Source organism: Aethalodelphis obliquidens, unplaced genomic scaffold, assembly GCF_003676395.1.
Source record: "Aethalodelphis obliquidens isolate GAN/ISIS:26980383/991018 unplaced genomic scaffold, ASM367639v1 scaffold12, whole genome shotgun sequence".
Taxonomy (NCBI): Eukaryota; Metazoa; Chordata; class Mammalia; order Artiodactyla; family Delphinidae; genus Aethalodelphis; species Aethalodelphis obliquidens.
The window spans coordinates 41,230,316-41,246,565 of record NW_020837956.1 but is presented as its reverse complement, the minus strand read 5'-3'; the positions used below and the strand labels follow the sequence as shown (position 1 = coordinate 41,246,565).

The 16,250-nt window shown below is 45.4% G+C and overlaps 1 protein-coding gene across 1 annotated transcript in view; it reads left to right on the top strand.

Moving 5' to 3' along the window:
* Positions 1-10,649: 10,649 nt before the first annotated feature.
* Positions 10,650-16,250, top strand: part of DCDC2C (doublecortin domain containing 2C) — a 52,201-nt gene continuing 46,600 nt past the window's right edge. The window contains 2 exon segments of the mRNA XM_027113930.1: positions 10,650-10,655; positions 11,007-11,395. Of these exon segments, the coding sequence (XP_026969731.1) occupies positions 10,650-10,655; positions 11,007-11,395 (395 nt within the window).

Genomic DNA, 16,250 nt, shown 5'->3' with positions numbered 1-16,250 from the left:
TGGCAACATGTACCATTAAGTGCATGTCTATACATGTACTTGGGAAAGAGAAATCATGTCAGTTAGCAAACGTATTTTGGAAGCACTCTGTGCACAGCACTGTATGAGGCTCCTTGGACATGAATGGGCTCACCTCCTGGAAGACAGCTGGGGAACCCGAAAAGTCACATGATGATAGGAGGGATGCTCCTTTACAAGCAGGAACGACTAGCAGACAATGACTAAGATGCCTTCAGCAAGCCCTTCAACTGTCCACGAGTGCTTCTATTTCTGAATCGCCCATGTATCAATTCTAAGGATGCCTTTGGGGGAAGTAGTGTCTCTGGAATTGACTTACAATATTCCAAAACTTTACTAATCAAGCTTTCTGAAAACTCTACTCATGTGATAAATTTGTTGAAGTTTGAACTTGGAAACGATATTTATTATTTAATGAACAGACGTACCACCATATGTTCTGCACCTCTTTTTGAAGTTACCATCGGTAATTTAAATACTGAGGAACTTTAACATGTGTGTCTGTTACTTTGATCATCTGATACATTGACTTAAGAAACAATGTCTCTAGTGTTATTTGGCAAAATGAAAATGACCACACAATCCGCTAAGAGGGTATATATATCCTCTGATTTTGAACACAAACCGTAACCCTAACGGTCACTCTAACTTCAGATAAACAACCAGAAATCCCACAACGAGAAGTCAGGACATGAGCCACAGCCAGCCCTGAGGAGTCTGAAGCCATTGCTAAGGTATGTCTCCCCAAGGAACGGGGTCTTGTCACGGGCTGTTACGACAGCAAGGGAGCAGCCCTCCTCGCCTGGCCATGCACTCAACCTGGCACAGCTCGTGCATGTGTACTTGCCCTGTGTGACCCTGCAGATGTATCTGGAGAGGTTTGTGCAACCCCTGTACCACGGCCTATGTGAGGTCTAGGGCTCTGCTTCCCATAGGGCGGTCTGCTCGCAGGGACCCCGCTGCAAAATGATGCCCGATGAGGTAAATACAGAAATTGACGCCTTAAGTAATTTTGATAGCAATTGGACAAAGTAACGTTATGCCTGATGAATTTAACACAATAAACAATTTGGCTTGTGTTTCGGTACATTCTTGTTTTTCCAAGTTTGTCTAGTAATTAATTTATATTGCGTTTTACAAAAGCGTCGATCCAGCGCTGGCTGGGAAATACATAATGGTAACAACAAATGGGCCCTTCCAGATGAGGAGCACTGATCTAGGGAAACTGTTGAGAGGTTCAGGCTAACCCATTTAAGCCATGGTCCACGGGAAGAGCCCGGGTTTTATGTGAACATTCACAGCACATTCCGGCTGCTTCTTTCTGTGAGCCCTCAAGGTGAAGGCCTTTGGAGGCTCTTTCCCAGACCTCCCTGTCCATCCCCTTTCACCACCACCAAGTGGCTATTTTGACCAGGGTGAAAAAAAAAAAGCAGGCCTTTATTCTGTTTATTAAAACTGACACTTGATCCTTATCAGTATTTTTATTAAAGTGTTCCATTAGGCATCCATCATTAATTTTTATTACAAAATGTCCTGCCCTGTAAGCCCCACACGGGCATTAGAATGAGAGAATTTATTGTTGCCTAGAGCCAACACTAACATTTTTATATTTACTGCTAGCTGAAGTCCAATGATTGGAATTGTTTGGTTCCCATGACAGAGCTTAAACCGGGAAATCCTGCATCCAGCTACAGTTGTTTTCCTGTCAACTCGCGGCAGAGGTGAGGTCACATACGACTCAACCTTTCCCTGGTAAATATGATGTGGACCCCTCTCCAGCGCTGTGGCTTCTTTAGTTAATGTTGGCAGGTTTTAAAAATACAAAATGAAGTCACCCTTTCCTTCTTGCTCTAGCATTTCAGGGTTATGATTTGCCCTTTTAGTGCGCTAGGAAATTCTTGTCTTAGCGTCCCCATCCATAGGGAGTTAGGAAAAACTATCAATTAAACTAGGATGTGATGGAACTAAGTTGTGTTGGGCTAGATATCTCCTAACAATGTCTGTTTCACAGGTCCATTAGTTGAAGTGCTATGTACAAACAACCATCAGCTTTATTGTAATTCACATAACATGCGATTCACCCATTTAAGTGTACGATTTAAAGTCTATGTAAATGATATATATGTGCAACCACCACTGCAGTGCACTTTAGAACAGTTTTTATCACCTCAGAAACAAATCTGATACTCTCGGCTATCAACCTTCCTCTCCCCCAGCCCTAAGCAGCCACTAAGCAACTTTCTGTCTCGATACATTTGACTGCTCTGGACGTTTCATATACATGGTCTTTTGTGACTGTCTTCTTTTACTTAGCATAACGTTTCCAAGGCTCATCCATGTTGTAGGACGTGTCAGTACTTTATTCCTTTTTGTGGCCGAATAATGTTCCGCTGTATGGATAGACAGAGTGCTCATTCATTCATCAGCTGATAGACGTTTGGGTTGTTTCCACCTGTTGAATACTTATGAATAATGCTGGTAACATTCCTGTACAAGTTTTTGTGTGGACATATGGTTTGCATTTGGGTATACACCTAGGGTTGGAATTGCTGGATCATATAATAACTCTATGTTTTTAATTGTTTGAGGAATTATCAGACTGTTTTCCAAAATGGCCGCACCACTTTACATTCCCACTAGCATCGTGTGAGGGTTCCAACGTCCCCACATCCTCCCAACACTTGTCATTTTCTGAATTTTTGATTACAGCCATCCTAGAGCATGTGAAGTGGTATCTCACTGTGTTTTTGTTTTTGTTTTTGTTTTTTTTTGAGGTACGCGGGCCTCTCATTGTTGCGGCCTCTCCCGTCGTGGAGCACAGGCTCCGGACGCGCAGGCTCAGCGGCCATGGCTCACAGGCCCAGCCGCTCCGTGGCATGTGGGACCTTCCCGGACTGGGGCACGAACCCGCGTGCCCTGCATCGGCAGGCGGACTCTCAACCACTGCGCCACCAGGGAAGCCCCTCACTGTGGTTTGGATTTGTATTTCCCTCATGACTAATTATGATGAACATCTTTTCCGTTGCTTACCTGGCCATTTGCATATTTCTTTGGAAAAATGCTTCTTCAGATCTTTTGCCCATTCTTAAATTGGGTAAAAATCCAATGTTATTATTTTATTAGTAGTCTTTTATTACTGAGTTGAAGAGTTTTTCGTATATTCTAGGTACAAACCCTTTATCAGATATATACTTGCAGGTACTTTTTCTCTTTCTGTGGGTGTCTTCTCACTTTCTCTAGAAAGCACAGACAGTTTCACTGTCTCTTGAAGCACAGCAGTCCTCAATTTTGATGAAGTTCCACTATGTGTTTCTGTTGCTCATGCTTTTGGAGTCATACTTAGAAAATCATTGTCAAATCCGAGGTCATGAAGAATTACCCCTAGATTTTTTTCTAAGAGATTTATCATTTTAACTCTTAGATTTAGGTTTTTGATCAATTTTGAATTAATTCTTGTATATGGTGTAAGGTAAGGTTTCAACTTCATTCTTTTGCATGTGGATATCAGTTGTCCAAGAACCATTTTTTTTGGAAAAGACTCTTCTTTCCCAGTTGAATGATTTGGGCACACTTGTGAAAAATTAGTTGACCCATACATACATGGGTTTATTTCTGGACTCTCAATATTATGTGTTTATCTTTATGCCAGTCCCACACTGTTTCGACTAATGTTGCTTTGTAGTATGTTTGGAAATCAGAAAGTTCGTCTTCCAAATTTGTTCTTTTGGAAGATTGTTTTGGTTATTTGGAATCATTTACAATTCCATACGCAATTCTGTATTTCAGAATCAGCTTGTGAATTTCCAAAGAAGTCAGCTGGGATTCTCATAGAGATTTTTGCATTGGATCTGTAGATCAATTTGGGGAGTATTGCCAGCTTAAAAATACTAACTCTTGGGCTTCGCTAGTGGCACAGTGGTTTAGAGTCCGCCTGCCAATGCAGGGGACACGGGTTCGTTCCCCAGTCCGCGAAGATCCCACATGCCGCGGAGCGGCTGGGCCCGTGAGCCATGGCCGCTGAGCCTGCGTATCCAGAGCCTGTGCTCCGCAGTGGGAGAGGCCACAACAGTGAAAGGCCCGTGTACCGCAAAAAAACAAAACAAAACAAAACAAACTCTTCCAATCCACGAACATGCGATGTTTTCCCATTTGTTTACATTTCCTTAATTACTTTCAACAACATTCTGTAGTTTTCAAAGTATACATTTTGCACTTCTTTGTTAAATTAACTCCTACATCTTTTATTCTTTCTGAATACTATTGTAAATGGAATTGTTTTCTTAATTTCATTTTTGGATTGCTCATCATAAGTGTATAGAAATACAATTGATTTTTGATATTAATCTTGTGTCCTATGACTCTGCTGAACTTGTTTATTAGTACTAATGGATTTTTAGTGGAATCCTTAGGATTTCTACAGACAAGGTCATATTATCTGTTAATAGAGATCGTTTTACTTCTCCCTTTCCAATATGAATGCCAGCTTCCTTCCTTCTTTCCTTCCTTCCTTTCTTCCCCCTCCTCTCTCTCTCTGTTTCTTAAAATCTCCAGTGCAAAGTTGAAAAGAAGTGGCAAGAGCAGAATCCTTGCCTTTTTCCTGGTCTTGGAGGGAAATCATTCAGTCCTTCACAATTAGATATGTTGTTAGCTGTGGGTTTCACAGATGCCCTTTATTAGATTATGAAAGTTCCCTTCTACTCCTTCTTTGTTGAGTGTGTTTATCATGAAAGGGTGTTGGATTTTGTTAAATACTTTTTCTTTGTCTATGAGATTATCATGTGGCTTAATAAAATGTCTTTTGTTCTGTTAGTACAGTGTATTACATTAATTGATCTTCAGATGTTAAACTTGCGTTCCTGGGGTAAATCCCACTTGGTCATGGTGGCTACTTGTTTGTAATGTGTTGCTGGATTTGGTTTGCTAGTGTTTTGTTGAGGATTTCCATGTCCCTGTTCATAAGAGCTATTTGCCTGTAGTTTTCTTTTCTTGTGATATCTTTGTCTGGTTTCAGTATCAGGGTAATACTGGCCTCATGAAATGAGTTGGGAAATGTTCCCTCCTGTTTTATATTTTGGGAAGATTTTGTGAAGAATTGATATATATTTTTTTACTAATTCAGTCTATTTACTTGACATTGGTCTATTCAGATTGTCTGTTCTTGAGTCATTTTCGGTAGTTTGTGTCTTGTGAGAATTTGTGCATTTCATCTAAGTTATCTGATTTATTGGTATATAATTCCTCTTTTATAATTCTTCTTACTTCTGTAGGTCAGTAGTAATGTCCTCTCTTACATTTCTGATTTTAATAATTTGAGTCTTTTCTCTCTTTTTTCTTAGTCAATCTACCTAAACGTTTGTTAATGTTTTCAAAGAACTGGATTTCAGTTTCACTGATACTATTTCATTAATTTCTACTCTAATCTTTATTATTTCCTTCCTTCCGCTTGCTCTAGGTTTAGTTTGCTTTTTTTCCCAGTGTCCCAAGGTGAAGGTTCTAATTTTTTAATATGGGTGTTTATAGCTACAAATTTCCCTTCAATCACTGCTTATTGGACACCATAAGTTCTGGCATGTTGTATCTTCATTTTCATTCATCTAAAAGTATTTTCTATTTTACTTTTTGATTTCTTCTTTGACCCAATGGTTTAGAGTGTGTTGTTTACTTTTCACATATTTGTGAGTTTTCCAAATTTCATTCTCACTGATTTCTACTTTCATTTCATTGTGATTGGAGAACACACTTTGTATTATTTCAACCCATTTGTTTATAACCACATATAGGGCCTATTTTGGAGGATGTTCCATGTGTACTTGAGAAGAATGTGTATTATGCTGTTGTTGGGTGAAGTGTTTTATAAGTCAATTAGGTATAGTTGGTTTATAGTGTGGTTCTGTTTCCTTGTTGATCTTTTTTCCAGTTTTTCTATCCGTTATTGAAAGTGGAGTGCTGAAGTCTCCAACTATTATTGTTGAGTTGTCTATTTCTCCTTTCATTTCTGTCAGTTTGTTTCCTTTATGATTTGGGTATATGTTATTAGGTGCACATATGTTTATAATCATTATAGTTTCCTGAAGGATTGACCCTTTACCATTATAAAATGTTCCTCTTTATTTCTAGTAACATTTTTTTGTTGTTGTTGTTTTAAAGTCTATTACGTCTGTTATCAGTAAAACCACTCCAGTTTGTTTGTGGTTGCTGTTTGCATGATCTAATTTTTCCATCCTATTACTTTCAATATATTTGTATCTTTGAATATATAGTGTGTCTCCTGTAGGCAGTATATAGTTAAGTTTTGTTTTTCCATGCAGTGGGACTATTTTTGCCTTTTGATTGTTTAATACATATTTTGTTATTGTTTGTTATTATATAGTTGGAGTTACAGCTACCATTTAACATTTTGCTTTCTGTGTCTCATGTCTTTTTTTATTCCTCTTTTCCTCCTCTACCACTCTTTTGATTTAATTGAAATTTTATAAACAGCATTTTAATTTATTTAGTAATTTTTCCCACTATTTTATTTTTACTTTCTTTCAGAAACGTTACTCTTATATAGCTCTATTTCCATTCCCCCCTTGGTGGCATTGTTGTTTTACAAAGCACACCTATAAATGTTACAAACCCAACAATACACTATTACAATTATTTACATAATTTTATGTCTTCTGAAGAAGATGAGAGAAGAAAGTACAGCAAGTTTATTTACATTTACTTAAGGTTTGTTATATTCACCTTCCTATTTATCATTTCTGGTTGTCTTCACTTGTTCCTGTGGATTTAAGTTACCATATGTAGTCATTTTCTTTAGGCCAATACAGCTGTGCTCCCAACAACCTCCTTTGTGCAGTTACTGGTAAATATATTACACATAGATGACATTTTTATTTATCAAAAGCCCAACATACAGTATATACATATTATTTTATACTATTGTTTTTTAAATCACTTAACAGAAGGGACAGGAGCTGTGTATTTATACTGTCTCTTATAATAATTATATAATCACCTTTACAGGTGCTCTTTGCTTTTCCATGTTTAGCTGCTGGCCGTGTTACTTCAGTGAAGTCAATTTCACCCTCACAGTGTGAGCTGCTGGTGCTGCCCCTTGGGGGGCACAACCCTGGGGATGCCCACAGTGGCCCTGAGACGACAGCTTGGGTAGAGCGCTCTTTGACTATCTCTTTCCTTAACCACATGCACAGTTAGCTCCACTAATTGCCGTCCGATTGCTCTATTTTTTCAACAACGCCCTGGGCATAAATTGCTCCACATACCAATCCAATTAAATTTGGGTTTCTTTGAAGTGATAGTTTTTGAGGTCAGAGGTTTTTTTTTTGTTTTGTGGTACGCGGGCCTCTCACTGTTGTGGCCTCTCCCGTTGCGGAGCACAGGCTCCGGACCCGCAGGCTCAGCAGCTGTGGCTCACGGGCCCAGCTGCTCCGCGGCATGTGGGATCCTCCTGGACCGGGGCACGAACCCGTGTCCCCTGCGTCGGCAGGCGGACTCTCAACCACTGCACCACCAGGGAAGCCCGAGGTCAGTGTTTGAGATTTTTTTCTGATCCCAGAAAGGCTTCTTTGAGCTCTTTCCCTGTTCTTTCCAGCCAACTGTCTCGCTTACAGTTTGTACTGCAGTTATATATATATATATGTATATATATGTATATCTGATGAATGTATTAGTCTCAGTCTCCTCTTATAGCTTTTCACCATCACCGCCATTGTTTTTGAGAGCACCTTAGCCTTGAACTTCTCCATACTCTGTTCCACGTGAAGCCCATTTACTGGGAAGAGATTTGGAGCTCTCTGTTCTAGGACCCGCTTCTCCCTGATCTCTGAGCCCTGGCTCTGGAGCTGGGGGGTGGGGACAATGGTGCACTTCTCTCTGACTGGCAGCCCTGCTTTAGGAGCTGGGCGCTCAGTGGATGGGGGCAGTAGCCTCGGGTCTTCTTGGCTTGTCTCTCTCCATGTGGACCCCCTGCCTTGTGAACTGAGACACAGGCGATCATGGCTCCAGTATCTCAGTGGGGCTGTGTGCAGGGTAGAGCCCCATCTCCTGAGTGGGGGCTGGGTGGAAGGAAGGTGCCCCCCTCTTCTCAGCCACACTCACCTGGAACTTAGCCTCACAACAGGTAGATGGGGCAGAATGAGAACCCTCCTGGGAAGAAAGCCCCCAACTGAGATCTGGGGACCAGCCCTGCGTTCGTGGCTGCACCTGTGTGGAGGGGAGACTCCACTTCATTGTAGTGGGAGGAGGGAGCAAAGGTGCTGGCCTGGTTCACATACCATAGACTCTCCCTGGTCTTGCTGAGTTTTAGTAGATTTTTGGAATAAATGTGGCTTCATTTTCTGTGTACCCTTAGGACTATTCCCAGAGACTTTAAGTGGTTGCTTTTTTTTTTTTTTTTTTTGCGGTACGCGGGCCTCTCACTGTTGTGGGCTCTCCCGTTGCGGAGCACAGGCTCCAGATGCAGAGGCTCAGCGTCCATGGCTCACGGGACCAGCCGCTCTGCGGCATGTGGGATCCTCCCAGACAGGGGCACGAACCCACATCCCCTGCAGGCGGACTCTCAACCACTGCGCCACCAGGGAAGCCCTAAGTGGTTGCTTTTCTCCTAATTTTCACGAACTTCCTGGGGAATGGGTCGGCAGAGGTCCGTGTGCCGTCATGCTAGAAGTGGATCTCCTGACCCTCACTGTAGATGCAACACGTTTCTGGTTATCAGGCTTTAAAGTAAGACGCCAACATGTAGAGACTTGAACACGTTTAGTGATATTGATTGCTCATGGAAACCATCTGTTCTAAAATCAATGGAAGCAACTGAAAGAGCAAAGCCGACAGGAGAGATTTAGGACTTCTCACGTTTGCTAATTCAACAAACACTTATGGTATCGCTGTGTGGAGCTAGGGGCTAAGCACTGGCCGTATAGTCACTCCCCAGATGATGAGTAGGGCTGAGGCAACAGAACACAAGCTTCCTGAAGACAAGGGTCATGTGTCTGGGCTGTCCTTTGCTCACGCCCACTTCCTAGCACAGGCTGGGGGGACAGAGTAGATGCTCAGTAGCCATTTGTTGTTAAGACTGAACTGACAGGGTCCTCGCCCTTACAAAGGGAGCAATGGTGGGAGATGCACAAGAAAAATCCCGCAAAAACAGTGATAAGTGTCACAACAAAAGCACTTAGTAGAGCCCTGAGAAATTTCTATTTGGCAAATTTTGATAACTGAAATAGCAACTTCATATGTTCAACCCAGTGTGTACAGAGCTTAGGAATTGAGGGAGCGTCTGAAAAGGTATTGGGTGGGAGCCCTGCTTTGTGGGGTTGGTCCTTGGAGTTTCCTGCACACGTTAAGTCTCGTTCTTGACTGGCAGCCTCCACGGATAGAAGGTGAGGGGTGGGCATGTCTGTATGCGGATTTCTCCTCCCCACCTCCCCCGCTGCACCTTTAACTGCTCCATGAGGATTCTACCCAATCCAAGTTTAAAAGGGAGCGGAAGCAGTAGGAGAACCCCATGGGACACCTGGGGTGGGCATGGAGTGGCTTTATTGAGTCTCCCTCAAAGGTACCAAGAGGCATATCTAATATTCCAGGACACTTTTGATAAAAGGGAGGCTGGATATTAATTCTGTAAAGAAGAACCTCATTTTTTTAAAATGTAAAACCAGCTTTAGGTTAACAGACATTAACATTCTACACCATTAAAGCAGATCGTAATGTTCAATGAACCAGAAGAGTGTTGAGAATTAGTCCTGCGAGTATATTTTCTTGGGTTTTACGCCAACACAGTCTGGTTTCATTTACTGTAAATATCAAGGCTCCCACGGTTCCACTGAAATTTTTTCAGATCACTCAATTTCACCAAATCGTTCATGTACAGATATATAGGGCTGGCTTCAGCAGAATACTCTGATGAATGATTTTGAGCTTCTGTATAAAAAAGCTTGGCTTCCACCTTCTAGGAAATAATCAAGCAAATAAAAAGCATTCATTTTATTAGAATCAGATAATGTGAGTGGATCTTCGTAGCTATTTTCTGCTCTGCAGACCTAATCTCAGGCTGCTGTGGTTCTCAGCAGCTATTTGATTTTGAGAATATTAGCTTTCGTATTCTCAATTGCATTGCAAAGCAATGTGTTGTAAAAATAAAAATGTAATGCTCTCGCGTGAGTCGGTGTAGGATTTAGCGATGCTGATTTCTGACACCAAACATTCATCTGTGGTGAATTTCCCAATTGCTTTTTGGCCTTCCTGGAGTTATTAGTTCAACAACAACAAAACAATGCAAGCACCTACTACGCGCCATACAAAAAGCAAGCAAGGGCTTCCCTGGTGGCGCAGTGGTTAAGAATCTGCCTGCCAGTGCGGGGGACAAGGGTTCGATCCCTGATCTGGGAAGATCCCACATGCTGTGCAGTAACTAAGCCCGTGCACCACAGCTACCGAGCCTGCGCTCTAGAGCCCACGAGCCACAACCACTGAGCCCACACGCTTAGAGCCCATGCTCCGCAACGAGAGAAGCCACCACAATGACAAGACGGCACGCAGCAACGAAGGCCCAATGCAGCCAAAAGAAAAGAATAGGGCACGACTCTCCCAAGAACATACAGGCCCTTGAATTGTACTTCCCCCAAATGAAGGTGCGTCCCGAAGGCTACACCTTTGCAATACCACGTGCCAGGTGCGCCTCGTATTCCAGTTTCTCCCATGCTCTGCACGGTTCCTGACAATTCCTCCCTGACGCAGTTTTAATTGTCAAGACGGTGCTGCTACCCGCCATCTCCCCACGTCTTGCGCGTCGGAGGGCGGAGGAGTAGTGGGAGGGGTCGCGGTGGGTGCCCAGTGCCTCGCCCCCTGCCCTCCCGCCGCCTTCGCGGGAGCCGCGCCCCGTCCCTTTCTCCAGCTCTGCCGTCCTCACCTGTCCGGACTCTGATGCCCCGTCACCCGTCCCGGCTCTGCTTCCCCCTCACGTGTCCTCTCCCGGGCGGCAGCGCGCTGCGGTCGCAATCGCCGGTGGCGTCAGCGCGGGCGGTGGCGGCCGTGGCCCAGGCAGCCCGGCTGTCCGGCGGCGGAGCGAATGGGCGGTGCGGGCCGTGAGCTCGCGCGCGACGCACGTGCTGGTGGACCCCGCGCCCGCCAGAACCATCGTGGTGTACCGCAACGGGGACCGGTTCTACGTGGGCCGCAAGTTCGCGCTGTCGCGGCGCCCCGTGGCCACCTTCGAGGCGCTGCTGGAGCAGCTGACGGAGCAGGTGGAGGTGCCCTGCGGTGCGCGGCGCCTCTTCACGCCGACGCGCGGGCGCCCGGTGAGCGAGCTGGACGCGCTGCAGGCCGGCGGCAAGTACGTGGCGGCCGCGCGCGAGCGCTTCAGGAAGCTGGAGTAAGTGCCGCCGCGCCCCCCGGCCTCTGCGCCCGCCCCCCGGCTCCATCGCCTCGCCCCGCGGGGCTCTGGACCGCGACCGGGTCTGCCGCGGCCTGGTGGCCCGTCCTGTCCCCGCGGGGCTGGGAACCGCGACCGGGTCTGCCGCGGCCTGGCGGCCCGTCCTGTCCCCGCGGGGCCAGGGACCGCGACCCGGGCCTGCCGCGGCCTGGTGGCCCGTCCTGTCCCCGCGGGGCCGGGGACCGCGACCCGGGTCTGCCCCGGCCTGGTGGCCCGTCCTGTCCCCGCGGTGCCAGGGAACACGACCCGGGTCTGCTCAGGTCTGGTGGCCCGTCCTGTCCTCGCGAGGCTGGGGAACGCGTCCCACTTCTGCCCCCGCCCAGCGCCGCCGTCCTGTATGGACTTTGTCTGCGAGGCTTTCTCGGGCCGCAGTGCACCCTGCATGCCCCCGGAAATCGCCCCTGCTCGCCCTGTGGGGAGGGCAGACCAGCTACTATCTCCCGACCCATCAGTATTGGAGAGAATTAGAAAGAGGGTGGGAAGAGGGGGCGGCGGGTGTGGCAGTGAAAATAGGGTGCCCAGGGTCGCCTCTTTGAAAAGGTGACCTCTTCGCGAAGGTCTGCAGGAAGAAAGGGAGTGGCCACCGGAGGGAGCACGCTGGCAGGCAGAACGCCGAGCTGGGTTACAGCTTGTCCAGGCTGGTGTCCCCGGGACCTGGGCACGCCTCCTTCCCTGAGAGCACTTACCGAGCTGTGCTGTCGGCCCAGCTCGCTGCTCTCTATCCTGCTGGTTAAGACCCTACAGAGGACAGGCACCCGTGATTTCTGAAATCCTGGCACCTGACGCAATGCCGGCCTACAGTACAGCCTCTGAATGCTGGCCTGGGAGCAAGGACACCCGCCCCAGCGTCTGCTGCCATTAAGACAGCAGCCGCGGACAGATGGCGGCTGTCCTGGTGGAACAGGCCTGTGTATCAACGTCAGGGCCACTCAGAAAGCCATAATGGAGACTGGCCACATTCAGGCTGTCCGTTGTACTTGTGGGTACCCACTCAAAGCGTCGATTTAATTCTTTTTTGTTTAGCCTGGAACTGGTATTGCATTCTCTTTGAGATCTTACTGCAAATGGGGTTATAGTACACTCTCTTACTTTTCTTCCCAAGAGTACCTCAGTCTTTTGTGCACTTATAATCCTTGTAACTTCTCTAAGCTTTCTTGGTAACTGTCATTATACAAATGTCATTGCAAACCAAAGGTGTCTTGCAGGTCCTTAACAAAAGCTATTGTGCGCATCTCCCTGTAGGGCAGCCTCGGGGCTGCTGCAGAGGGCCTTACAGTGTATGTTTTGGGAAGATAAGAGACAAACAGAAGTCACCACAAAAGAGAAAGTGGTAACGGCTAGGACAGAAGCACAGGGTTAATTCTGTCTAGGTGAAGGACCTCAGAAAAGGCTTCCTTTGCCAAATGGAAGGGACAACATTGTTTTGTTTCTTAATCCTCTGTGCATTCCTGGGCTGCCTTGGCCTCACTCATTTCTTGTGTCTGCCCCTAAAGATGTTATGACCGTTCCTTACATTGTTGTTAACTCTTGTTTCTTTTATTGTGAGATGTATCGTATATACGGAAGAGTGTATACAGTTTTATGTACAGTTTAAAGAATAGTAATAAAGCCAGTCTCTGTGTAAACTACAGCCCAGATTACGCAAAAGAGCATTACCAGCGTTTTAAAAACCTCCTACCTCCACTCCCATCCTTTGCCCACAGGTAACCACTACTTTGGCTTTTGGAATAATCATCTTTTCATATTAATCTATCCCTGAAGGGTAGATTTTTTTCAATGTTTTATGTACTTTATGTAAATGCAATTATATTGCATATATTTTGTTACTTGCTTTTTCACACAATAATATGCTTTGGAGACTCATCCGTGTTAAAAGCATGTAGCTGTAGTCATTCTTTTTTACTGTTATGTATTATTTCATTGACTGATATACCAGTTTATTTATCCAATCAGTTGATGGATAATTTGGGTCACTTTAAATTTTATGCTAAAGTAGCAACGTTGCTGTAAACATCCTTTTACCTGTCTCCTGGTGCACACGTGGGTAAGACTTTCTCTGGGAGAGCATGTGAGTTATCAGTTGGTGCATATCCTATCAGTGCAAGCTTATTGGCGTAAAAGAGCATTTATTATCTCATAGTTCCTGTGACCAGGAAGTCCAGAGCGGTTCTGGCTCAGAGACTCTTGTGAGTTTGCAGTCAAGATGCTGGCTGCAGTCATATCTGAAGGCCTGACCCGGGTAGGTGCTTGCAGGCTCACTCACGTGGCCATGGCAGGAAGCTTCATTCCTGCCGTGAGCCTGTGCATGGGAGATCTAGCAGCTGGCTCTCCCTAGCATGAGTGATCCAGGCTGAAGCCACAGTGTCTGTTGTCACAGCTGGTTCTCTGTTGCGCTGTCTTCGCTTCTCCTCTGCCTAGTTACCTCTGTGTGCTGGACATTTTTACTCTTAAAACTTATTTGCAGGGCTTCCCGGGTGGCACAGTGGTTGAGAGTCTGCCTGCCGATGCAGGGGACACGGGTTCGTGCCCCGGTCCGGGAAGATCCCACATGCCGCGGAGCGGCTGGGCCCGTGAGCCATGGCTGCTGAGCCTGCGCGTCCGGAGCCTGTGCTCTGCAACGGGAGAGGCCGCAACAGTGAGAGGCCCGCGTACCCCCCCACCCCCCCCAAAAAATTTAAAAACAAAAAACTTATTTGTGGAAATCATTTGAGGCCTGAGGTGATATTAGCTTTTGCCAAAGTGGCGGCTTTGCTTGGCCAGCTGCCTGTTCATCCCAGTTCACGATCACCTGATACAGCTGCAGCGCCCAGTTCATGATCACCTGATACAGCTTCAGCGCCCAGTTCACGATCACCTGATACAGCTTCGGCGTGTGGGATGGTTCAGACTGACCAGGTGTTGGAAGCCAGGATGCTGCTCACTCCTCAGGTGCGGCCAGTGAGGTCCCAGTTCACTAGGAGGGTGGCTCACAAGGGCCCCCGTTGGTGGGTCCTGAACCAGTGCTTTTCCTGTGGCCACAAAGGCTGTCAGAACCATGGTTCACCCTCTCAGCTCTCTGTTCCCTGGACCAAAGTGGCCCCAGATGGCGGCCTCGTGGCTTCGGATTGCCTTTCTTTCCTGGAGTGTGGGAATTCCTCACCATCTTGATAGGTGTCTTATGTTTCAAAGACATGTTTTTCAGTGTGTCCGGTTTTGTGTTTTAGTGGAAAGGTTGACTGGGGTTACTTCGTCCATGGTTCCCAGAGCAGAGGTCTCTTGCCCTTTCCCTTCACGTATGTTTTTGTTATGACTCTGTGGATGGCAGTGTCCTTTAGACCATGAGTGGTATTTTTCACTGTCTTCTAACTTGGTGGTTGCTGGTGAGATATCAGCTATCATGGTTCACTTCTCTGAAAGTAATATTTTATCTCTTTTAGCTTCTTAAAATGTATGCTGTTTGGTTCTGGGTGCTGTGCTTTAAACGATACGTCTCAGTGCAGATTTATTGAATTATCTTGAGTCTCTGGTGTGGTGACTCAGCCATTGTCTCTTCAGGTGATGCCTCTGTCTTATGTTCTCTCTCTTTGCTTTCTGTGTCTGGGTTGATGTGGGTTAGCATATTTCATTAGCTCTAACCTCCAAGAGTCTCCCTCTTTTTCATGTATTTCTCTCTCTCTCCTTTATCTTTGTGCTATAGTCTGGGTACTTCTGCCTAGATTGGATTAATTTTTTTCTGCAGTGTATACTGTGCTTCAAACCAATTTATTGAATTTTAAATTTAAATCATTCAGTTTTTCATTTCCAAACATTCTATCTGGTTCTTTTCAAATCCTCCATGTTATTCTCTTGAGTCTCTTTGTCCTGCATGTATTTTCAAGCTTGTCTTTTATTGAAATATTGTCTTTCTGTGGTCTGTGCCTGTAATCCCAGTATTTGAAACTCATCTCTGTTTTCTCTTATTTCACCTGGTTTTCTCTCATGATCCTTTCTGTCCTTGTTAGTTTACTTATTTTTTTGACTGCAAATGACTCCCTTTCTATGGGATTTTTTTTTTTTTTTTGAGGAAGTTCTTTAAGGGCTGAGATAAAGGTGAGATTCTCCAGAGAGGATTTCCATTTTCTTTTCCCAAATGCCAGGAATGCTTCCTCTCCAAAGATACTCCAAATTAAATCAGTAGCTTGAGTTTTTTTGGGCCACCCAGATAGTGTTATTTTGTGAGTTAGCTGGCTTGTGATTCAGATTCTTAATGGCATCGGCAAGGATGCAAACTTGACATCTTATTGTTTTTGAAGAAAAATCATAAGTCACAGACATCACAGTTGCTAAGAGGTAGAAAGTTTGGATTAATGCCGTAACATTTTAGATTTACATTTATTACTGTGCTAATCCTGGTATGTATGAGAATTCACTGACAAGAATGTAGTCCTCTGTAGATGTTTGATTTTGTTATTATTTTTTCAGGGTTAGTTGCTGCATGCTACACACTGACTGTGTCCCCCTGAAATTCGTATGTTGAAACTGAATCCCTCATGTGATGGTGTCGACTTGAAAGAAATGCACAGTGTAAGAGCTGTGAGCTAAGTTTATTCAGTGTCGCACTGAAGACTGTAGCTGGGAGACAGCCTCTCAGACAGCCCCAGGGAACTGCTCTGGAGAGGGTGGGAGAAGACAGTGTTCCCGTGATTTTGGTGAAGGAGTATGTGCACTCAGGCACCCGTCACAGGAGAAGGTTGCTGCTAGTAGCGAGGAACAGATATCTCAGTTAATGATTTTAGTGCTTTTCTAAGTATGGAAAGTTGCAAGAATCCAGGTTCAT